General features: G+C 40.5%; 1 protein-coding gene across 1 annotated transcript in view; it reads right to left on the bottom strand.

Annotated features, from left to right (window-relative positions):
• DNAH3 (dynein axonemal heavy chain 3) overlaps window positions 1-23,357 on the bottom strand; it is a 102,054-nt gene extending 78,697 nt beyond the window's left edge. The window contains exons 1-10 of the mRNA XM_074965321.1: window positions 23,081-23,357; window positions 22,312-22,434; window positions 19,608-19,709; window positions 15,422-15,647; window positions 13,936-14,005; window positions 11,831-12,020; window positions 11,048-11,237; window positions 5,138-5,333; window positions 3,948-4,073; window positions 185-380 (exon numbers count right to left, since the gene is read on the bottom strand). Coding sequence (XP_074821422.1) covers window positions 185-380; window positions 3,948-4,073; window positions 5,138-5,333; window positions 11,048-11,237; window positions 11,831-12,020; window positions 13,936-14,005; window positions 15,422-15,647; window positions 19,608-19,709; window positions 22,312-22,344 — 1,329 coding nt within the window. The 5' untranslated portion in view covers window positions 22,345-22,434; window positions 23,081-23,357. The remainder of the gene's footprint in view (window positions 1-184; window positions 381-3,947; window positions 4,074-5,137; window positions 5,334-11,047; window positions 11,238-11,830; window positions 12,021-13,935; window positions 14,006-15,421; window positions 15,648-19,607; window positions 19,710-22,311; window positions 22,435-23,080) is intronic.
• Between the last annotated feature and the right edge of the window lie 2,887 nt (window positions 23,358-26,244).

Genomic DNA, 26,244 nt, shown 5'->3' with positions numbered 1-26,244 from the left:
TTGATCACACAAGAAGTCCTACTGAATACCAGCATGGCTTTACAGAATCAGGCCATAAGTTTGGAAGGCAGGAGGAATCCTGGGCATTTACCCCTGAAAAGGTATTTGATTTGAGAAATGTATAGATTCCTATTTCTACATCACAATGAAAAGAAACAACAGCAACCCATTTTATTCCATATACCTTGTATATCATAAAAAATGCCAGGAGGTCTTCCAAAGAGTTAATAACCATCTCGCGTAGCTGTAATGACATGAGATTTGCAACAGAAGCAAAATACTCTTCAATTTGCTTAGGGGAATCATAGTCACTCTGGGGTGCCAAATGAAGCCACATCTCCTTCTGATCAATAAAGAGGGATGCACAAGTTGGGATCCACCTACAATAAAACACAAAGCACAGAACATTTAAAAGCCCTATAGACTTATTGTGCTGTATGTAATGAAACCTGCACTAAGCAGTCACCCAAGGAACCAGCAAAACTCAGCTGTGTAGAAGAGACTGATCTTTAATTGAAGGTCAAACAAAGCTGGACCAAAAACCTTGAAGATATTGATTGCTTGAGTCGGGGATGCCTACTTTGGTGGCGGTGTGTGTGTGTGTGTGTGTGGGGGTGTTCCATAGTGTTAGTCTATCAACACAAAACCAGATAAGTAGAGTTTGGTCTAGCATGACAATTTTCAGTGTGATACAGTTTTCAATCCCCTCAGCTGGATTTTTATAAATATTATATTATTTTTAGAGTATCCAAAAAGAAAATTTAATTTAAACTCATAAAAACCACGATGGCAAATTCATGGCAGCCATGTGTGAAATGGCTCTTGACACCAATTCCACTGGCCTATGCCTGGAGCCTCAGTGGAGGTGGGGGAGCTGATACAGGTGTCTGTGACATGACACATCCCAAGGGATGGGAGGACTTTTTGGGGTGACTGCAGTGGAATAGGAACAGAGGAGTCAGTCTGAAAGGGAGATGAATAGGGAGCTAAGGAATGAAAGAGACAGAACCAAGGGGAAGGAAGACAGATAGAAAGGGAAGAGAATGTGAGAAAGAAGAGGCAGGATAAGGCTCTGTCTTCAGCTGAATTTGCACCAGTGTTTGACAAGAGGTATCAAGACTCAGGTCCTTCTACTTCTTCCCTTGGGTCTTGATTCAAATTTCAGGGGGTTGCACATGAAGTTAAAGTTAGGCACCCGCTCAAGTGCTGTGCTGGATCTGGAGCTTTACCAGTGCTGAACATGGTGGTCCTGTGGGCATGGTCAGGGTCATTCAAGTTTAACACTTGTTTTTAATACGCTGCCCAGACCCTCTATGATTTTTAATAATTTAAAATGAATTTAAAAACCTCAAACACTGGAGGCTCTGGGACCTGTGGAGTACCACGTCGATGAGCCTGAGCTGCTCAATATCTTTCCTGTAAATTTTTTGAAAAGTACAGGATTTGTAGAGAACTGAAGATAGAAATAAGCAGTTTTCAAAGAAAGACATTTCTATCCTATTCACATCTAGCTCTGCGTTCAAATTCCTCTTTAAGCAGAATAAAACCAAACATCCATTCTTGCCTTCAGTCCAAGCCCTGCTGATTTCAAACACTTCACATAGGGGAGGCCAAATGGCTTAGGCTAATGCTACCAGTTTCAGAAAAAAGTTCTGAAACTCAGAGGAGACACCTGAAGATCCCAGGGCCTCCAAGATTTATTTCTTTAATTCATTCTGAATGGATTGAAGTAAATAAGACTATTAGCCTGCTTTTAAAAAAAACAACACATTCCTAGATGAAAAGCTCTAGAAGAGACTGATGCAGCCAACAAATCCTGTGAGGATGGATGCCCCACATTCCTAAAGCTTGGAAACCTTCATCAGCCAGATGGTGTCCTTTCTCTAGGTTAGTTTGTGAAAGCTTACAGTACTACAGGTTTAAAACATAACAGGCATAGGAAGAGAACCTTGCCACACAATCAATGTCACTTGCCTGAAAGATAAATGCCTTGGCTCTGTCTCAACATTTTCCATATAGCAAATGCCACAGGACGTAAGGCCTGATCCAAAACCCGCTGAAGCCCATGGGAGGAATTCCACTGATGACACAGGCTTTGGATCAGACCTTTAGGGACTAACTGTGAACCACTGAAGTCAATGGGAATTAAGCCATTCATTGATGCATTTCACTGAGATCAGGATTGGGCCATTATGTAGCAACTGGGGATCATTATTCTGCAACTAAATTCTGTATCATGGACTTTGCATCTGAAATCTGGTCCCGCTGAAGCCAATGGGGGCAGGATTTCAACTGTCTTAAAAATTAAATATTTTATATATTATACTCTAATAACAGCACATGAGTGTTACAAGAAAAAATTCTGCAGTGCTCCCTCCTTGACTACACAATTTGGCCTATCAAGTTTAGCTTAGGATGATCAACCAGAACAGCAGCAGTTTGTAAATACTGCTAATATCAAAACTAATACAAATATGATAATGTACAAGGCTTCATTCTGGATTTTAGGGTCAATTTTTCAAATGTGGGCAGAGTTGCAAGTATGCACGCAGAGAATCATAGAATATCAGGGTTGGAAGGGACCTCAGGAGGTCACCTAGTTCAACCCCTCGCTCAAAGCAGGATCAATCCTCAACTAAATCATCTCAGCCAGGGCTTTTTCAAGCCTGACCTTAAAAACCTCTAATGAAGGAGATTCCACCACCTCCCTAGGTAAGCCATTCCAGTGCTTCACCACCCTCCTAGTGAAAAAGTTGTTCCTAATATCCAATCTAAACCTCCCCCACTGAAACTTGAGAACTCCTTGTTCTGTCATCTGCTACCACTGAGAACAGTCTAGATCCATCCTCTTTGGAACCCCCTTTCAGGTAGTTGAAAGCAGCTATCAAATCCCCCCTCATTCTTCTCTTCTGCAGACTAAATAATCCCAGTTCCTTCAGCCTCTCCTCAAAAGTTATGTGCTCCAGCCCCCTCATCATTTTTGTTGCCCTCCGCTGGACTCCTTCCAATTTTTCCACATCCTTCTTGTACTGTGGGGCCCAAAACTGGACACAGTACTCCAGATGAGGCCTCACCAATGCTGAATAGAGGGGAATGATCACGTCCCTCGATCTGCTGGCAATGCTCCTACTTATACAGCCCAAAATGCCGTTAGCCTTCTTGGCAACAAGGGCACACTGTTGACTCATATCCAGCTTCTCATTCACTGTAACCCCTAGGTCCTTTTCTGCTGCCGAGCCATTCGGTCCCTAGTCTGTAGCGGTGCATGGGATTCTTCCGTCCTAAGTGCAGGACTCTGCACTTGTCCTTGTTGAACCTCATCAGATTTCTTTTGGCCCAATCCTTTAAATTGTCTAGGTCCCTCTGTATCCTATCCCTATCCTCCAGTGTATTTACCACTCCTCCCTGTTTAGTGTCATCTGCAAACCTGATGAGGGTACAATCCACGCCATCCTCCAGATCATTAATAAAGATATTGAACAAAACCGGCCCCAGGACCAACCCTCAGGGCACTCCACTTGATACCAGCTGCCAACTAGACATGGAGCCATTGATCATTGAGCATACCTTTTGGATAAGTAAAAACCCAGTAAATTGTGCATCGAACTATTCTTTTGTGCATGCAGCTAGTGATAATAATATAATGATATTATTATTGATAATATAATAATATAATCAGCCACATAATGCAGTCCTTACTCTAGCAAAATTACCATAGCTTTCCTGGGGTGTTTCATTAAAAAAAAATCACAATTTTGTTTGCATGAAGACAGAAGGATATGGGTCAGTGGTAATACTTAGCACTTATATAATTGCACATGCAAACATTGAGTTTTGTAGGAACAAATGAAGATGCTCATTTTTGTGTGTTCCCCCATTGCAGTTACCTGTACATATCCACTCTAAGACTATTCTATTCATCTAGTGTTCTTATATACAGTACTGACTTGTTCTGAAGAATGTCATGTGCTTCCATACAATGTCTTCGAACTAAATCTTCAAATTCACTGGGCAGCAGTGGCAGGTCACCTGACAGCATCTCTTTTGTACGAACAAACCTTAGGTCACTAAACCTTTGGAAAATAAAACATAACTCAGATAGCTGTGATTAATTTAATTGAAAGTAAAATTAATGGGATATAATCAGGAGGCTCTTATCAGGAGTTAAAAACGTGAATACTCTTTTTCACTGATGCAACTTGTTTCTTTCCTAAGTTGCCCTACATGTTTCTGATTCATTTTTACTATCAGCAAACTTTCAGGGCTGAGTGAATTTCATTTTGTATTTGCCTTTTTCATATCACAATAGCTTTTTCCTAAAACGATTTGGTTCATTTCTTTGTCAGATTCATTATTCCACTCAGCCAAAGATGAACATGCAGAGTGACAGAGTTTCTTCTCTTACTATGCTCACTAACAGAAGTAGATATAAGTGTTCATTTTGGCTAAATTGCAGGAAGAAAAACTCAAAATCTGGTCAGCTTTTACACACTGAGGTTCAGTGCCTAATCTGATACATGTCCCAGCTTACAATGTTCAGTAAGTCACAAATCAACAGGTTAGATTCCTGACCACAGAATGCAATGTTACTTAAATACAAATAACAAAGCTGAAATAGCGTACAAATCTGACATAACCCCACACGGGCGCCCATGATTTTCAAAAGTGGCTAGTGATTTTGCATCACCAACCTGAGACATCTTAAAGGGGTCTGATTTTCAGAAGAGCAGAGTGCCCACTCTCTGCAAATCAGGCCCTGTTCAGGTGTCAGGTTGAGAACCCAAAAATGGAAGCACCAAAAATCACTAGACACTTGAAAATCTTGACTAGGAGTTCTAAGTTAAGGGTGGAGTGTTTTACCATAGGGACTGATCGAGCTAGCATGCTAAAAAGAGAAGTGTAGTTGGAGCAACCCCAGCAGCACAAAGGGTTAACCATCCAAGCATGTACCTAGGGTCTCAAATGGTGTCCTACTATGAGAAGAAACAATAAGTTTCTTGCTGATTCAGTGTTTCTTGCTTTTAATGTAATGTCTTGTGTCCAGATGACACAGCAATGCAAGAACTAAAAAATCATTAAAATAAATCATGATACAAAGAATTACTCTAACCAATATACAGCAAGCAAGACATCTTACTCGGTAAACCAGAGGTGTTGTAACATAAGCATCATTGGATTCACTGTGAACAGATGGTTTTCGTTCCAGCTTTTTATTTCTTGGTAAATGCTATGCCATGGGACTGGTGCACGAATCACTCTCTGAGGAAAAGCACGTGGGATATTTCCAATAAAGAGTCTCTCTCTCTCAGCTGGATCCATCAAGATGTAATCAACTACAACAAATCATATAAATGATTATAAGACTGAATGCATTGCTAAAAACCATACATATACATTACTGCACACTGGTGCCAGACCAAACATCTGTCATTACACAATATAATTTTGTTACTCTTACGTGTATTTAAAATTAAATTAACATAACACGGTAATAAAATTTTATCTGAGACCATTATTAACTAACTATGTCAGCAAACTAAGAGAAGAGCAACGGTCCTCTGGTGGGTAAGGCCCTAGGCCTGGGACTCAGATGATCAGGGTTCTGTTCTTAGCTCTTCCACAGACTACCTCTTGACAGTTTGTGAATCCATCTCCACAGGCATCCTTCTGGGTTGTGCTTTGTAAGGGGGCACCGTGGTCTGTGTACATTGTGCATTCCGTCCCTACTAAAGAGGGGTGATAGGCCTTGAGGGCCTACACAATAACCAGACACTCCAGTTCCACAGCTGAATACTTGGTTTCCCGCTCATTTATCTTGCGACCTCTACAGGCCACCAGTCTACACCTACCAAACTTGTCAATTTGTTCACAAGCACGTCCAACAGCAACCTTTGAGGCATCACAGGATACTGTGAATGGATAAGATGGATCTGGGAATTTAAGCACAGCATGGATTAGAAGTCCTTCCTTCCGTGACTCAAAGACTTATTGGCATTCCTCCATCCAGAAAAAGTTGCTCTCACATAGCTGATGTAATGCTGCTGCCTGAGCTGCAAATTTTTTTACAAATCTCCCGTAGAATCTGCAGAGGCCTACAAACTGCTGTATCTCCTCCAGGTTTGCAGGAACTTTCCAGTCCTTTATAAGGTTCAGTTTCTGAGGTTGGGGCTCCAACACATTCTCACTGACTACATGTCCTAGGAAGGTGATGTGATTCCTTGCAAACTGATATTTATTTCCCACACGTTTAAATCCTGACTCCTTAAAAAGCTTGAGAATCCTTTCCACTCCTCCCAGATGTTCATCCCATGTTTTATGGAAACAAATGAAGTCATCTAAATATTGAGGATGTGTTCATTTCTCAGAATGTGGGTTAGTTCATTTAATACCCTTTGACACATCCCTGCTGAATTCAGGATCCTGAAAAGCATTTTGAGGAATTGAAACAGCATCTTTTTCACAGCAACCTCATATACCAAGGGAATCTGACATGGGGGCTGCCTCACAGAAGATCTCCTTGGCTTAAACACAATCTGATATTGCACGCAATCGTATCTCCCAAGTTCTTCGTTATTCCTAGAGAACACACTAGCATATCATCAGATCAGCTGTTCTAATCAGTTTCTTTCATTTCCTTCCACAGCTGCTTCTGTCAAGACAACGCCTAGCTCTTTGCCTGACTGGGCTACTTCACAGGTCTTGATCTCTGTCCCTGTGAGAGGCTTTGAGACACCAGCTACGTCACTGTCTTCATCAACTTCTTTTTCGCTAGCTGCACTTCCTGGTCAGTCAGATTAATTGCTCTTGGCCAGAACTCCCCATTTGGTGCAGCTGGAAACCAAAGTCTGCTAAACAACAATCATGACTGGAAATTGGTAGCTTCAAACGCTCCTACACTGAAGCAGTGGGTATTATTGCATGATGACCTGACTTCACCACAACTCTGTTTGGCGTCTCTGTCCTGTGACTATAGGCATGGTAGAGACATCTCTAAGGCCTCAAGAGTTGCTCCACATTCAGCAGGGACATCTGAATATTGTCCAGGGACAAGTGTGTTCTATTAACACCCCAAGAGTTCCCATGATGCCCTCAGGTTAAATCCACTCCCAATATAACAGTCCTAGAAATACTGGTGACCACAACAAAAGTCTACTTAGTATGCAGACCCAAGTTTAGCGCGAGCTGGGTTTCTCCTGTTTGCAGTGGCTGGTGATTAACAGACACCAATTCAACTCCTGAAATATAAATTTTCTTCCATTTCAGCACCGGCTGTTCACCATGGATCAGATTTATTACAGACCCTGAGTCCAACAGCATTGTGATTTTCCAGCCGGTGATGTCTCCAGACATACAGTAACAGGTATCTGGGCAGCTCTTCAGATGGACCATTCTAATAGTTGCTGGTCCTACTGCATCCTTAACTTTTTGTTTCCCTTCTTGTGGCTTCCCTCTGCTTAGGCAATTCCATCTCCTGTGGCCTTTGCTTTCACAATGCCTGCAAATGTCACCTGGCCTGAGACCACTTGGGAAACAATCTGTCTCTTCTGACCCATGGGACACCTGTGAACAGCTTGCACTTGGACGTCCTCCAATTTTTTAGCCATTTAGCTAGCGATCATTTCTTGAAGTGCTGCATCTAGTATAAAGGTGTCCCCCCTAGGCTGGAAATTAACATCCGATACCTTCAAGGAAACACCAATCTCTTCTTCCAGATTTTGAACTCTGTATATAATCTGGTCCATAGGTTTATCCAGTATGTTATCCTCCTTCACTGGCAGGTTATGAAATTTCCCTGTTCAACCATTTATAAACTGACTTTTCACATATGATCCTCCCATAGCTTGCCACTGGGCATATGCCCTTCTGCAATGCCAGTTCCAGATGAGGTGCAGTAGGTTCCACTTCACTTGAGCCATCTCCCAGATGCAGAAAAAGCCCTATCAAACAGTCTCCTTAGCGCACACATATAACTATGTAGGGGTTCCCCTTCCAGCGTCCTCCTGGTTTGCCATTCCTTTCTATATTTCAAAAAAGCGCCAATCCCCTTTCACAGTGGTTGTATAACTGATTGTATGAATGTCTATAAGATCCACGATCTGCACTGGGAAGCTGCCAAAGTATTTTACCAGCACCACCATCCAAAAACACTGCTAGGTACTATGCTGCTCCTTCCTCAGTCCACTCATTCACAGAGAGCGACATTTCAAAGTCTGTCAAGTACTCACAGATTCCAGTCTCCTCTGCATGATCAGTAAATTTCTTCTTTTGCCATCTTGAAGCCACCATTTGTAATACTTGCTTAGAGAATCAGAGCTTTATTGAGACAATGCAAGTACCAACTCCAGTCACACAGACAGGACTGAACTTCGTGCTAACCCCTTCACCCCCTGGTCAGATCAACAACATCATAATATACACAACAACACTAAGCTACAGTACCCATCGGCTGTTGAGATGGAGTCTACACTAATCGTTACAGACCACTGAATCCTCCTTCAATCTAGCATCGAAGTCTGATTATCACATCAATTTTAGACTTCAGTGGAGTTACTTCTGAGGTTATGTCTACAGTTAAACAGTCACAATGGCGCAGCTGCAATGCTGAAGCTGTGCTGCTGTAGCACTTCAGTGCAGACACTCACCACAGCCATGGGAGGGGTTCCCCTGTCACTGTAGTGAATCCACCTCCCTAAGAGGCAGTTGCTAGATCGACAGGAGAACGGGGTTAGGTCAGCTGAACTACGTTGCTCAATGGTGTGGATTTTTCACACCCCTGAGTGCCATAGCAGAGTCAACTTCACTTTTTAGTATAGGCCTGGCTTGATTTACAACCACGTAAATTTACAACTAGGTTCAAAAGCTTTCAGATTAGATCTTCATTCTCCCAGTTCCCCTGAACAGGGAGCAGTTTTGTTGCACTCTGTAACTCAAGCTGTATCTATACTACCACTTATGTCGGTATAACTTATGTTGCTCAGAGGTGTGAATAAGCCACTCCTCTGAGTGACATAAGTTACACTGACCTAAGCATCGATGTGGACAGCGCTATGATGGCGGGAGAGCTTCTCCCATAGACCTCGCTGGCGCCACTCACTGGGAGTGAATTAATTAAGTTGACGGGAGAGCTCTCTCCAGTCATCTTAGAGTGGCTACAATAGAGAACTTACAGAGCTGCACCAATGCAGCTGCGCCACTGTAAGCTCTCTAGTGTAGCCATAGCCTCAAATACTTTCTTTCAACTTCCCCTACTGCAGCCCTTGGCATCCATGTCCTGAGGCTCAGATAAATCAAACTGATTAAGTTGCCCCATTTCCCCTTTTAAAATGGATTTTCTCCCTAGAAAGACATCTTTCAATTACTAGGTGCTCCATACTGGGGAACACCCATCATGCCAATATTCCAAACTGCAGAGTCATTCCTGCTGCATCGTATGCAGACCAGCTATGCCGCTCGCACTGCTTGATCTATTAGTTAGTAAAGCAGGTTCTCACAGCTCTTCCATGAGGGAGCAAAGAAAGGGATAAGTACTTATTTCGATTTATCCAAGTTCTGAGTGCACATGACAATCTGGTTCCGATTCCTACACAGATATAAGGGGCAACCTCCTTCCCAACCAGCCCCTTAGTAGCTCATAAGAAGGTGTGTGCATGCCTATCTCATAAAAGGTATTTCAGCCCTGGCACAACACCAGCATTTCTGTGCCAGCACTAGATCTGTGACAGGGGAGCAAATGCTCTACTGTCAGTTCGGCTCCCAGACCTGTTTGAAGGAAGTAAGCGATTGGATCAGTACCTTTAGGAGTACAGAAAACGTGTGAAGTCTTGTCCGCATAGGAGATTTTTCCAGTTATACTGGTTTAATTGTACCAGTATCCTCTTATTCTGGAATAAGACTGACTTTTTTTTTTTTTGGTTTAGCTTTAACCACCACCAAAGTCATATAAACTAAACCAGAGAAAGGCACTCTTATTCCTGAATAAATTTGTCCACTCCAGGAGTTATACTGGTAAAACTATAGTGGTTTAAAGTTGTATTGCTATAATATTCTCATCTGACAAGCCCTTAAATTGGGATATGCTGGCCACCATAGAGATCGGAAAAGAAACATAAGTAAACATGGTACTTTAGTGACATATATATCTGAAAGATGGGAAGGTCTCTGTCCCAGAGAACTTACAATGTAACTTATTCAAATAACATAGCAATTAACATTAGCAAAATATAGAATGTAAGGAAAGCCCAGGTGGAAATTCCAGTTGAATATTTTGAACTGATCCCCACTCATCAGCTACATTTGGAAAAGAGCAAGAAGGCTATTGGCTCCTGGGGCTACCAACCAAAGAGAATTATAATGAATCTACTGGGAAAAAAAAAAGAGAAGGGAAGAGAAAGCTACTCTTGAGAGGTCATTGTTTTATCAGAATCATTTCCCTCATACTCAATCTCCCGTAACTGAACATTAGTGAATTTCAATACTTCTGATCTTCTGTATTAGCTCTTTCATTTTCTTATCCTATTTGTTGAACATGCCCAAACATAAAAGCACCTTAACCCTATAATTATTTCCTATTTCAGTTCCATATGTTCCATTCTCATTAATCCTGTAATGATTTAAATGAAAACCTTTAACTCATGACATTTATGGATCCTGGTGTAACAGCACTGGAATTCAGTGGAGCCATGTAAGAGATGAATTTGTCTCAATGAATGATATTGTCAGGTTATGCAGAACTATGCTTTCTTAATATGATTTGAGCCTGCATTAGGAATGGGAAACTACATGTGAAGGGTGTGCCCAGAGACTACTTGGCTACCGAATTTGACTCTATACTAATTGAAGTCTTATGATGCTTAGTAAATAAGGATACTTGATGAAACTAGAATTAAATGTTGCATTGTCATGGATTGTATCTTCACGGAAATCTAGAGTGATTCCACAGACCTCAAAGGAGAAAGCCATGAGGAGCTGAGAGAAAAATGAGGCCCCTTATTTTTGGACTGCAAAATCACTGCATCTGCCAAAACTACTGAGAGGTTTGCCCCCTTACCGATGTTTTTCATGAGACTGATGTGGTAGTCATCCTGAATCTCTTCTGTTAAACTATGAAGCAATTTCTCCAGATTTGGGTTGGTAAGAAAATGATTTGGAATATGCTTTAAAATCATGTCTTTCATTTCTTTACTCTGGGGCACCAGCATGTCTTTCCGTATTCCATTATGTATGTAATAACAATATCTCTGTAAAAATAAAAATATCCTTATTATATTGACTTTTAAGACAGACTACTGACTATGATGAAATATTTTCCAGGTTTGTTTGTTTTTTAATCTCCTCAACCTTTTTCGCAAGGGTAGGGCACTTGGACTATCATGTGCCTTAGTTATTTCAAACTTGAGTTCCTTTTAAACCAGTACAAATTTCTGATGTAACTTTTTAAAGTAGTTCCATCTGCTTAGATATATTGCCCTGGGCTGGACCAACTAAAATTTAGTAAAATGCTGCTATCTGAAGTGCGAGCCAACAATATGAGAGGTTATGGATTTGGTTAGATGCACTTAGATGCAACCCACTGGCTTGGAGAACACAGACTGAGGTGTGAAAAACTATTCAAAGAAAAAGGAAACAATTGGGAAGGACATGGAGGCAGATTTAGGGTTAAAGAAAGATTTAAACACGGTTTGTGGTATATAGTTTTTATACATGCTTTGTCTGGTACATAGAAATTTTCTTCTTTTCCCAATTTATGCCCAATTTAAGTGGGCATAACTGTACATATTCATACTCCTGATTATGATTATCATCACTTTTCTCAACTTAAAAAAGTTAATACCTCTGTATCGCTTTCCGAAGGTGACTGTTCTTGCTTATGTATCTCCTCCTCATGTTGAAGCATGACAACAAACTGTTCTTCTGGAGTCAATGGTTGGGTGTCTGAATAACGTATGATGCCTAATTCTGGACTATGTCTATCTGAATATAATGAATTTGAATCTAAACTGTACAGTTGGGTTGGTGTGGTTCTGAAACAAAAGGGCACTAGTTTAGTATATTTACAACCAGAGATGCATTCTCACAACATTCTGGCCAAATTCATGCCCTGTTTTAAAGTGGCATTATGCTGAGGATGAACATGGCCTTTTTTACAGTTCTTCAACTATTCATGAAGATGTAGTACAGCCATACACCAAATTGCTTCATTGTAAACAATATACATGCTGCCTTATTCCCTAACATTGTAATATGAAAACTAGCCAGTATATTACAGATATGGGCAATATATCTTACAGTATATATACACAAACCCCCAGTCTGAAATAGTCCAAATTTGGTAACCTTCTGGGCATGCTGCAAAAGACAACTGTTTGATAGGGCATTCAGAGAGGGATGGCTGATCATTTTAATGCTACAGACTTTTAAATTGCATTGTTAATATGTGATGGGGCACCTAGTGTCTTGGCTAGGCATCTTTTTAGTTATTTTTATATCAAAATAAACAAAACATAAAAATATGTACTGGTAGTTATAATGACAAAAGTGGGTAATGTTATTATAGGCAAACTGGTAGCACCTATTATTAAGTTTGACTGACATTTTACATCAGATCCATTTTCAGCTGCGTATAAGTTTGCCAAACTTTAACCATTTAGGCTGAAATTTTCCATGCCAGGTGTCTACCTGAGGTTGAATACCTATGGATAATTACAGTCAAAGTGGTTCAGCCATTTCCAAGAATGAGACTAGAGAAAAATATGTTCTGTGGGTTTTTTAACTCATGTTACAATCTGGTAATCTTTTCTTTGAACAGCTCTAGTGCCCCATGCGTGGGGCAGGGGTTTGAAATGTGGTACAGGGTGGCCTTTGTGGCAGAAATGTCCCCTTTTTGCTGTCCCCATTAAAATCTGCCTAAATTTAGCCAAGTTATAAGCCACTGAAAAATTGCAGTTCACACATCCGCAGTAGACTTCTTAGATTTTAGAAGACAAATTCCCCAAAGACTCCATCCGCCTTGGGCATGTTCCAGCCGGGGGCTGAGTAGAACTTTCCTTGCAATTGCAGCTCTGGGCTCCTGATGGCCATGATGGTCCAGGCACCTGAACTGAGAACAGGGAGTCTATCTCTCTTTTTCTCTCAATGACCTCCCCAACCCCCACACACACTTGCAGGAGCCTGTACTGAATGCAGAGGGAACATCTGTGGGGGGAGGGGAGGGAGACGATGGAGAGAGTAGACTGGGGATAGGGGTCCCAGATGAGGAAGACTCAGACTGGGCCTGGAGGCTGGCAGCAGGGGAGTGGAGAGGAAAACTGGAACTGGATGGGCAAGAAGACTGGGACAAGGAGCCAGGGAAGGAGATTGTGATTGGGAGTCTGTAGGGACAGGGAACATAGGCAAAGGGTGGGGAGAAACGGGAACTAACTGCAGGTCAGGACATGGGAGACAGATCAGATGGGGAGTCAGGGGAAGGTGGGAACAGGTAATGTCTGGGCATAGAGATGAATTGGGAGAAAAGAAACCAGTATTTTCCCACTATCCAAAAGTACTGTATCTCTGAAAAACTGATAGTGTAATTAAAGCATATTTCTAGTTGTCTTGTGACTACTGCCTGTGAATATATCATCTATCTATGCACACCCCAGGGAAATGATTCATTATCACAATTCATTAAATGTGCCATCTTATATGCTAGAAGTGAAATTCACCCCTCTGCAGAGGACCAGCAAAAAGTGCCACATAAGCTTTCTGCTGGCCCTCTCTGCTCAGGCAGGAATTTCACAAACAGATTTTATAAAAAAACATAAAATTTTATTATAACTACATCCAAACTAAGAGAAAAATTAAAGCACCAGGATACCGTAAGTGTGTCAAACTGCAGAGCTCTAATTCTGAGACTGATTTCACCACTCCATGTCTTTATGATCAACTATGGTACATTACCTATCAGATTCACATTTACTTATTTGTGTAAGTTTGAGCCTCTTCTCAGAAGGTGCAAATTCTTTTGAAGCTATAAGTATCAGTCAAGAAAATAATTTGTAATAAGGTTATTTCAAGTTATTGCAAAGCAGAGATACATGTATTAACTACAACAGACAATGAAATAACAGAAAAATATAATCTGCACATAGAGGGCTAGGGTCCTGATTCAGCAAGGTACTTAAACACATGCTGAAGTACCTTGCTGAACTGAGGTTCAGGAAAGCATTCAGCGTGTGCTTAACCTTAAGCATGTGCTTAAGTTCCATTGACGTGAATGTTTAAGTGTTTTCCTCAATAGGAATGCTTTCTTGAAATAGGACCTATATTTCTAACTTTTACATATAGGTAGTGCAATGTAATACCTAAAGGTAGTGCGATAAAATATGAAGTTCTACCAAATTCACTATATATGACTAATTTATGGACAAGAGGCTGTTATGAGAGGCTATTCAGACACAGATATAATCAATCACCATATAATGCCTTTTCTTCAAGGAAACAGACCCTGACTATGACAGCCTTCCATTTCACATACTTTTATTCATTTGAGATGCATGTGAATCCAAGAAAACAGGTGAAGAAACAATGGTAAGAGGCTTAGTGAACCAAAACAGAGCCTACTTAAGTAGTGTGCAAGAGAACAAAGTGGATACTGAAACTCTTTTGTCAAATTCCCAAACATTTGCCAAGATGAAAAGAAAGGAAGCAACGGGCCTGGATTAACAGACAACAGCTTTAGACAAATAAAGTACCGTAAGTAATGGGAAGTTAGCATACTACATTATAGCAATCTCTCACCAATAGCAGTGGTTTATGATGAGATGCCAGAATCCTCAGAAGAAAGTTCACAAATTAAAAAGTGGATTTTAAATTGTTGTGACCTTGTGTTTGCATACCATAGAAGGCTCTTCACTCGGAAGGAGAGCTTAGGTGAATGAAAGGATTCTGTTGCCCCTGCACATTATGAAAGAATCAGTCTGCTGTTGTTACTGACTACTGTTGACGACTTGCTGGAAAATAAGAATTCTGGTCTGTGAAAAATTTTGAAGTTTTGACATTTGGTTTCAGTCCACACTGAAATGAAAACAAGACATTCAGAATTTTTTGTGATAAAACATGATACCACCCCGCCTCAGAATAACCAATAGCCTGGTGATTAGGATACAGAACATGGAGGTTCAAGGCCCAGTCTCTGAACGTGGATCTCTGGCATCCGAGATAAGTGCCCTAACCATGGAGCCATTAGCTAATCTGGCATGGGTCTCTTTCTTGCTTAAGTTCTATGAGCTAAACCTCTGGCCATTTTATATCCAAACTTCACCCGAGAAAGATTAATAGAAGAGAAGGTCAGGATTACCGTGACTGCAGATTTGTACGGCTAATTAAATATGCAGAGATCAAATGAACCATTAGACAACGTGCTAATATATGCAAGTATGGATACGTGGTGAGACCGCCCTCTGCTTCACTGAACCCAACGTTGCTCTCGCCATTGCAGGGGGAACCATTTTATGCAGATCTTTCAGTTTTAGATCACGTGCAGTAAGTGTGTAGTTATTAGCTATGGAATCACTCGGGCTTCGGTAATAACGCTGTTCTTTAAATGGAACTGCCAAAGTCCATGACACTCTTTGCATCAAAGGAGGATAATAGCTGTTCTTAAGGACAAGCTGAAATTGAAAAATAGTAATATTATTAAGTCATTGGGCTATCTAAGTAGTGTCTTCCTGTAGCTAGCACAAGAATAAGTGCTATTTCTTAGCCTGAAGTCAGCCTAAAACTCTTGGCTCTACCACATCACAAACACCAGTTCACATTTGCACTGACTGCTATTTTAAAAAATCTGTATGTTTATATAACGCTCATGAAAAGTTCCAGATTGACAGGCCTGAAGAATGAAGTTATAGACAAGCGACAGTGCAGGCAGCAGCACTGCAAGCTTCCCCACACTGCCCTGCCAGTGAGCCTCATCCTTGAGCAGGAAAAAACAAGGGCACATCACTCTCCACAACCACATGATCCTTGGTCAGTCTGCTGAACCAGCCACCCAGAGAGTTGGTCGGTGTCAGTTCCAGTGGTGTTTTCTGTGATGTGGATGTTTTGTCGCTGAGAAACACTAAACAAATTTCATGCAGGCCACTGAACTGCCATCCACTTTTGGTAATTACCATCCTAAGCTGTAGTAACCACCACCCTACAGGTGAAAGTGGGTGAGCAAACCACTGAGCCATTTGGTCCCTCCTTTAAAACAGTCGGATTCAATTGTATCCTGGTGCAACTTCAGTGGACTTAGTGAAATGAACCTATTTTGATTTTGATTTTTTACAACATGCTGAAGATCATATGCAATACACAAATGAGCAGTAAATTAAAAACAAATAGTTTATTTTTAAAGTCAACATTCATATCAGACGATTGGTCAATTTTTTTTGATGGAATAATTTTCTATTTGAAAATGTAGTTGTCAAAATCAAAGCGTTTTGCATGAATATACAAAATATCAATGCAAACATGTTGAAACTATTCAAAAGGGAGAATTTTGTTTCTACTTTATCATTTTGTTTCATTCCGACTTTATTGTTTCATTTCAACCTTTAATTTTTTGAATTTTAACTTTTATTTTAATACCTATAATATTTAATATTATATACTAATGTTTTGGCATTATCAAAAATGTTTCAAGAAGGTTCTTTTGATGTATCTGAATCAAAATATTTCAGAATTTCCATTCTACAAAATATTTTGAGATTCCAACTTGTCCTGATTCAGGATGAAAACAAATTTTGGAATATTGCAATTTCCTGTGAGGGAGAAATTCCATTTTCAGACCAGCACTAGTTATGATATTTACACTCTGGAATCATTTTACTGGTAAAAGTCACACAAACCTGAGATGAAAATACCATAACCAATATTTTTCTCTAGTTTCTCCAGTTTAAAGAATAACCCATGTAAAAAATACATCTAGTTGATTTTCATCATCAAGTATATATTTTATTTCCTTATTGGTTTGATTTATAGCCAGCATAGTGATGCTTTTACATGTATTCCAGCTTTGTCTTGATGTATAATATATTCTAACAATGGCAATTTAGAATGAACAACTGATTTGTTATATGACTGTATATGGTAATATTCTTGAAAAACGAGTGGTGTTCTTAACTTATTTCAGTCATTATTGGAACTTCATTGAATAATTGGAAAATGTGTCTGAAATGTAGACTGTTGTGGAAAAAAATAAATAATGTTGGGCTTTCAGCAGCAGAAAAAAGCTTCTACAGCTTGTGTCCCCCGAAGAATTGACTACTGGCCTTCTAAGCTACTGTATCAGACACGGAAGCTGTGCTTTACTTAGTGGAAGAAACAGTCCCCTTGCTGGCAGCCAGGAAATGCCACATTAGACATCATAAAGAAAAGGAGGACTTGTGGCACCTTAGAGACTAACAAATTTATTTGAGCATAAGCTTTCGTGAGCTACAGCTCACTTCATCGGAGTGATGAAGTGAGCTGTAGCTCACAAAAGCTTATGCTCAAATAAATTTGTTAGTCTCTAAGGTGCCACAAGTCCTCCTTTTCTTTTTGCGGATACAGACTAACACGGCTGCTACTCTGAAACCTGTCATTAGACATCATGTAGCTGTATCTAGCTGCCCCCTTCTGAGGAACACAGTCTGTCACTTCACACAGCCTGACTAGCATATATGGCAAACAAGCCAATCTGGCTCACGGGAATGACAGTTGGGGACAGAGGTGATTTTTATTTTTCCCGGTGAGTGCTCCACCCCCGCTCTGCCCTGAGGCCCTACCCTCGCTCTGCCTCTCCCCAGCCCCTCCCTTGACACTCCATCCTCTCCACCTCTTCCCGCCCCTGCTCCAGCGCGTCTCCCAAGGCCCAGCCCTCAGCCCACCTCTTCCCGCCCCCACTCAGGCCCCTCCCCCAAAGTCCCCCAGCAGCTCGCTGCTTTGCGCCCTCTCCTGAGCACCTCCGCCAGCTGCCAAACTGCTGATCGGCGGTCTCCACTGAACAGCTGTGGCTGGTGAGAGCTGAGCACCCCCTATTTTTTTTCCCATGAAGCCCATGGAGCTTGAGCCCTGGAGCACCCAAGGAGTCGGCGCTTATGGTTGGGGAGACACTGTCTCTTCCTCTCATAACATCCTCCTGATCCTGTATCACTCTTAGAGCCTGATCCTGCATACACTTACACATATGTCTTTAATGGGGCCTTATCAATCAATACATGTATCAACAAATTATTTAATAGGCTTTAATCTTACCCCATCTCCGTTTCATTTCTTCTCTTTTTTTCCTACATTTTTGTAACTTTGAATTTTTCCTCATTCTCCCCAATTCTCTGTCCCTTCAAGCCCTCTTCAAGCAGTGCTATAAAGGGATCTACTCTGTTAATCAGCTGAGAGAAGAGGAAATGTTTGCAACACTTATGCCTAAATGCTTGTGTAACACCAACAGGCCGGGGTCGGCGGGTGGGATCAAACTTGGTATCTCTAGAGCTTAGTGCATAAGCCTCTACTGCATGAGCTAAAAGCCATATGACCCTTAGCTAAGGCTGTAGAGCAGACTCATTAATCTCTCTCTCTAAGTGGTCTCAGTGCCACTAGATGGGACAGAACACCACACCTAGATTGTTCCCTCTGTTAAATTTATGTCCTGTAGTCCCAATTTTAATGGGAAAGCTCATATATATAAAGGCTGTGGGATGGGACCAGGTAGTAGATTCCTTACAAAATATTTTCACACCTAGAGAGAGGAAATGCACATGCCTATACAGTATGAATGTTCTTCAGATCACGGTTTCTATAGCTCCCATTTTAAATGCATATTCCACTTCTCACATTTCATCCCACTTAACCTTTCCTCACCTAATAAAATAATGCAATGAAAGCATAGCTATTTGCTTTTTCACCTCCCTTTGCATGACATCATTACTAGCATCAAGTTTTTAATCATTTAAAATAGCTTTTTTTAATAGGTTCTTGATATCCTGCCTTCTATTCCCTCTCTTCTCTTTCCATTTCCTCGAGAGCTGCAATTAAACATGACTGCTCAGCTGGCCATCACCATATGACCTCTGGAAAGGCAGATTATTAAGACATGAAGTAACTTCCTTCCATTTGTGTTACTGATGCAACATTTTTTCTTCCCCAGTCTATCATGAGCTTTAGTAAAAAATGATAATGATACAGTTGGCCAATTTACAATAGATGATAAAACCACATTACAACTCCTGTTGTGGGTTTTTCTTATGATCGATGTGGTTAATCTTATCAGTAAGGAAACAGGTATTCATACTGCTGTTAAAGTGCACTCATACTCCCTAAAATCTCTTTTGAAAGTTCACAGGCTGTAGTCTATTCAGTTTCTTATACCTCGCCTGTCACCATGGTAGCTGAGAGATTTTCAAAAGAGTTTTCAGTAATGTAACTAGCATAGGTAACTAGGCTCTTGTATAATTATATAATATTTGGAAAGGGGGAGAGTTAGATGAATCTAAAACCTGATTAGCAGCCTAGCCTGCCCTCATCATCAGCTTAAAACCTGAAAATATCCAATGCCTGCAGGCATTCCAGTACTCTACTTAAAAGTTTTATTTGGGAGAAAAGATGACACATACCTGATACAGTTCTGAGGGTTCTGTTTTGGTTGAAGCCGGCAGAGGTGGCAACTCTCGTATCCCTTTGGAATAACTCATATTATACACAGAATTATTTTGGGACTAGAGAGAATAAAAATATGTTTTACAAAAAGATTTTGAACTGCACCGCTTGACAAAGGACTTTATTCATGGAGGATGGAGTCACTTGAAGAATAGTATGTGTCAACTGTTCTAACGTAAGAGAAAACGGATATTCTTACTCAGAGCAAATCAGGTTTTGTGGCAGCACTGTCATCTTTGACCTCTTCACAGCCTTAGGAGAAATGTATCTATTTCAAAGAAAAACCTGACTTTGGAAGCATCTTTCACTCGTGCATAAAAACTCTGGAGCAAAAGCTGATATTGCAAAATTTAGGTTTAATTAAAAACAACAACAACAAAGTGCTCATGTTAGAAAAAATATTAAAGTGTTTATCAAAGTCTGCCTCAAGACACAGATGGCTCACACAGTTAGGTGTAGCCAACAGGACCACAAGGAAGTGATATGGCCAGCATGACTTCCAACCTCTATTGACTTCCCTGTGCATTAGATACCCATTTTGTAGCTAGGTGAACTGCAAGCAGCATTTCACTGTAAGCTCAAACAAGACTCAGACCCACACCCTTCAGGATCCTGGTCAAGCACCTGAACCAGTCAGCCACCACACCTGTTTTGCTTTGAATGTTTGCTCTAGCAGGTTTGGAACCAACTAAATATTGCAGCATTGTAACAGTGAATGTATACCAGAAAGTGAAACTGACTAATGCTTGTCTAAGCTGAGTGAAATGCAAAAGGTAAATACAGGGCTTTTACTGGGCAAAGGAAATTAGAGTTCAAAAATTATTTCAATTTCAATTCAGGGAGTCAAGAACTTTACAACTCCAAAGGACGCTGTGCTGCCAGGATAGAGAAGAACAGAAAACAGAGTAGAGGGATGGGCTCTTCACATGTGCACTAAAACCCATAAGATTTCAGTGTGGGTTGAATGCATCCGTTGAAGTGAGCTGTAGCTCACGAAAGCTTATGCTCAAATAAATTTGTTAGTCTCTAAGGTGCCTTTTCTTTTTGCGAATACAAACTAACACAGCTGCTACTCTGAAATGTGGATTTCAGAACATTTACCAAGTCACAGAAACATGCCCTCAGCAGCCCCCTTGAGGGGCTGATGTGCTGAGACAGCTTTCTGGCATTCCATGTGGAATTTTCTCAAGACATTTCCCCCTCTTATAATTTCTTCTCTGTGTGCAGGGTTCAGGAGGTGCCCAAGGAAATTATATAAAACGAAACTAGCAGCAAAGAATGGTGGACTCACAGGCTCTAAAATTTTACATTGTTTTATTTTTGAATGCAAGTTTTTTTGTACATAATTCTACATTTGTAAGTTCAACTTTCGTGATAAAGAGATTGCACTATAGTACTTGTATTTGGCGAATTGAAAAATACTTTTTTGTTTTGTTTTTTTACTGTGCAAATACTTGTAGTCAAAAATAAATATAAAGTGAGCCCTGTACACTTTGTATTCTGTGTTGTAATTGAAATCAATATATTTGAAAATGTAGAAAACATCCAAAAATATTGAAATAAATGGTATTCTATTATTGTTTAACAATGCGATTAATAGTGATTAATTTTTTTAACCACTTGACAGTCCTAATATATATATATATATATATATATATATATATATAAACCCAGGTAACATTCCATATGGAGCTAGGAAGCACATTAAAGGATTACAGAAAGCTATAGTACCATACTGCAACAACTATTGTTTGGATTCTTCCAAGTCTATATCCCTTAAAAGAGCCATAAAACCCAACTACAGCAGATGGGTAAATGATACCAGAAACATGTAACATTCAAGTGCACTGTATTTGAAGGCCAGTGCATTAAATCACCATCAAAAGGGCACGTATTATCAGTTATAATTACACTTCCAGAATGTATTATTATTTCTATAGGATGTTTCTTTGATACATTTTGTAGCAAGAGGCTATTGACTCTTGATCCATGTGGCTATAGCAGAGAGACAGTCCCAACTGTATACAGCCAATCAAATTCCTTCTTTTTTGACACCCAGTGAAGAGCTCATTTATAAATGGGATTTATAAAAGAAGGAAGCTGATTGACCTCCATAGACTATTCTCCAGCACACAAATATACAAGATAAATCATAGTTTTGGGCCATACTCCATGGTCCTTAATCAAGCAAAACTCCACTGAAGTCATCAGGAATTTCACTTGATTAAAGACTTCAGAATTTATTGGTGTTTTTTGTTTGTTTGTTTGTTTGTTTGTTTGTTTGTTTGTTTGTTTGTTTGTTTTTAAAGTGAACAAACAATAGAGATTATTAGGAGTTTGTTCTTCCTTAAAGTTCCAGGAGTTGGTAGGAAAGTGAATATTCCTGCTAAGGCAGCTCTTGACATGCTATAAAAGCCATTCCAAAAATTAATATTCTTTTAACAGCGTGCTTGAGCTATATTACCTTTTCAGAGGGAATACTTTACAGAGGCTAACGTGTGATTAATATTTAACCACATGGAGCTTCTTTGAACACTCTGATCTGTAACCAGCAGTAAGGATCGTGAATAATCCTTAATGATAAAGTGCCAATTGTGTTCAAGGTTTTCAAATTTCATTGTGAATACTTCACAGACCCCCAACAATAAATCATTCACTTACCCTCAGGAGCCTTGGAGTCTGTGTTGGCTTCATTGTAAACTTTGGTCAAATTGTTTCTTGTTTGTTAAAATGTACAGATTAGGTCAATATTTTTCTTAAAATAAATGAGCTCGTATTAGCTACCTGCATACAGAAAATTAGGGAAATAGTTTCAGGACAGAGTTTCCATTCAGGAGACTAGAGAAAGCGTTAAAATAGATGCCTGCCTTCCAGACATCCCAACAGCTGGAAGGAAACAGCTCTGTTCAAACTCCTTCCACCTGTCTCTTCCTCAAGTTGTCTTCTCCCTCTCCCATGCTGCCCACACTAAAATCTCTTCTCCCTGCTACACAGGCTCTCTTCCTTTTCTACCCCACTTCAAGCTCACTTTTTCCCTGCACCTCATCTCAAACTCTCTTCTATCCCCCTCCAGCTGTCCCAAGCTTTCTTCCACTCACCTCCTTCCCCAAGCTCTCTAGCTTCCACTGCTCCCACCCCCAGCTCTCTTCTCTGCTTCCTTCCATGCCAAGCTCCTTTCTCCCCCCCACCTACCCCATATTCTTTTCCCTTCCCTTCCACACTGCCTCCAACCCACTCCTTTTCGAATGCCCCAAATTTGTGGGTTTAAGTAAACAATTTCACACACATTTATTGCTGTGAAAAGTGAACAAACATCAAAGTGTGAAGGAGACAGACAGACACACAATGCCCACTAAGCCTCTTCCTAATTTAGGTTTTTTTTTTTTGGGGGGGGGGGGGAGAGAGGAATGGGGCAGAGGAGGTTTGGTACCTGGTTTGCTTCTTATCCACCTTCCTGCCTGGCTGCAGCTCCTAATGCAAGTGAACTTCTCTGACACTCTGCCTTTCACTTCTCAGCCTGGTAGCCAAGGTGACAGCATTTTTGTTGCTAGGAAACATAAGAATGACTCCTTTTCCCCCTCCCTGCTTTCCCCCTCCTCCACAATGGCTGAAGAAAAACTCCTCCCAGTGTAATCTTATGTACTGCTGTAGCTAGGAAGGAATGGTTCAGGAATCAGTCGTCACTGCTATCAGCTTGTTTGCTATTATACTGTTGAAAATTACAGGGATGTTTTGGGACAGATTACGGTTACCTGGGGTAGGGCTGGGGGAGCCACCTATCCAGCAGAGGAGAGGCAAATCAAAAACCTCAGATCTGAAAGGGAAAAAACATAGGGATTCAAATCCCTGAATCCAAACTTCTCCAGGCACTTTTTATTCTGGTTCCGAACCAAAATCCATGGGGTCCCAGAAGTTTGGGTTCAGATGTGGGTGCTTGAACCCCAGTGCTGCCCCAGCAGATTCATCCTGCTCCCCTCAGACCCACCTCCCATCCACTTGTCTTTCACCATCTTCAGAGAGAGAATCCTGGTATCCTGACTCTTCTCACCATCCAAGTTATTCAGAGGCTCCAGGGTGGTCACTACCCCACACTGAGCCTGGTACCTCTCCTCTCCCAACCCCTCAAGAGGGCTCTGGCAGCCACATGCCTCCTAATGGGTCTTCTGAAAATGATAAAAGACAAAAACACAACATCACCTGCGGATGAAACTTTTTCACAAAGCAAAAAGAAAAGGAGTACTTGTGGCACCTTAGAGACTAACCAATTTATTTGAGCATAAGCTTTCGTGAGCTACAGCTCACTTCAATTGGTTAGTCTCTAAGGTGCCACAAGTACTCCTTTTCTTTTTGCGAATACAGACTAAAAGGCTGTTACTTTGAAACCTTTCACAAAGCATTCCCTCTATATGCGACCTCTCAGTCCTCATCCTGAAAGGAAACCTGCACACCTTCAAAAGATAAGCCTGGAAGTTTAAATTCATAACTTTGCTAGTAAATATCATGGACTGAATAGAGTCACTGGATTTATTACAAGAATCTACAACCCCTCCCTCCCCCGTGACTGGAGAGATGTTAACAGGCCACTTCACCTTGAATGATCCCTTGAAATATGTGTTAACTACTATGTTAAACAAACTGTTCCACTTTATATTTAGCTGTGACACTGACATTTCCCAGACCTGAAAAAGAGCTCTGTGTAAGCTCAAAAGCTTGTCTCGCTCACCAACAGAAGTTGGTCCAATAAATGATATTAGCTGCTGACCCACCTTGTCTCTCTAATATTCTGGAGAACCAACATGGCTCCAACAGCACTGCATACCCTTTAATAATGTCAGATATGAATATTTTTAGTAGTCTTAGCAAAACACTCTTACCTTTCTCTCTCTCTCTCACTCCTGTCTTTGAGTATTTCTTTTTTGCTGTGCATCTTTGAGTCCAGAGCCTAATATAGGCAGTGGAGCAAATTTTGAGCTGATTTAGGCCCCCATCCTTCAATTTAATAAATGGACAGATCCTTACACCTGTACAGTCTCACTGAAGTCAATAGGTCTCTTCAAGGGCACAGGGTTCCATTGAGTCTGTTAAAGCGGCTCATTCATAAAGCTTCATTTTATTTTAACAAGACTGTTGCAGAATGTATACAGAATATGCAAGGAAACTTGAAAGGATTTTCTGCCCCCCAATATAGTGTGCATATTAAAAGGGCAGTATACGGTCATGTATCTTTTTTTAAAAAGTTTTCATCTATGTTACTAACCACCTTTGATTGCTAAAGCCCCAATCCTCTGTGAAACTCCTTGCAGTATCAGGGTGCAAAATGAATTTTAAAAATCTAATTTACTTTTCACGAGCTGGACTATTTACTTTTTTCATTTCACTTAACTGGGATAGTTAAACTAGATAGGTCAGTTTCACTCTCGTGATCAATCAGTTTCACTGTCAGGTTCCCATGCCCTAACACAACTCTGCGATGTTTCGGTTACAAACACTATGGAAGAATTTTTAAATCTAATAAAAAAAATTCTATTTTCATTGACAATTTTTTTTAAAAATAGTGAAACCAATTATTTTCAGTTTTGCAACAGTCTCAATGATGACTAAAAAGTACTAATCAGAAACTTGAATATTTTGCACATTTCTGAACATACTTAGCACTAAAACGTCTATAGAGCATAAGGAACTAATAAAGGAAAATTCGGGCATTCAGATCCTGCATCTGCCACCAGTGTAATGAATTCATAAACACCCAGCAACTTCCATTTCACTATACTTCATACTAAATCACTCAGAAATTCACAGCAGCATTGGGAAAACCCTCAGCTACTCCTACTCTGAAGGCAGAAAATTTTGTAGCTCTAGAAGTTGCAGGATTAATAATATGTAGTTCAGCAGTTCCAAGAGCATCCAGTAGTAGGCAGTGATCCATCCTTATTCTAGCCCATTCATTACAATATCATACCAAGTTCCTTACCAAAATTCTTCCCACTCTATATCTTGTTTTGCCAACTTGCACGACTTTATTAGGAGTCTCATGATGTTTGGTGTTCTTCTTAAAGGCCCAGTTCCGGGAGTAAAGAGGGATTACATGAGCAGCTCAGCCTTTATTTATGATTTTTAAATAGCTTTATATCTCTAATTTTTGAAAAAAAATTGAAAATGTTACCAGAGTGTACTGAAAGGCTCACAAATCAAAAAGCAAATAAAATAAACCCCAGTTTTAAAAAAAAACCTCATGATTTTTAAGACAATTGTATAATTTTTTTTAAAGGATCTGACATGATTTTTGAATGCTTGGACTTGGCAATACTGTACACTTCTGTTATGGAGTGTGCTGTCTGTCATTGTCTAGCAGGCTGCTACCATCCACCCCAGAGTTTTCTTTATTTCAGGAGTGAAGTTGTATCCCACATTAGGGATCTTTCCCCACTGTTGGGGACACTAGGCACTACACTAGGTAACTCGGGAGGGTGGAAGACCACGAGTGTCGATGAAGCCCTCCTCTCTAGGCCAGGACAAACCAAGGCCCCTTTGCTTCTTGAACCTTCTGTGATCCTGCATAACACTGAGGAAGCTAGCACACAAACAGACAGGTTT

This window comes from Natator depressus, chromosome 10, assembly GCF_965152275.1.
Source record: "Natator depressus isolate rNatDep1 chromosome 10, rNatDep2.hap1, whole genome shotgun sequence".
NCBI lineage: Eukaryota > Metazoa > Chordata > Testudines > Cheloniidae > Natator > Natator depressus.
The sequence above is the reverse complement of the archived record's forward strand: the minus strand, read 5'-3'. Positions and strand labels throughout refer to the sequence as shown.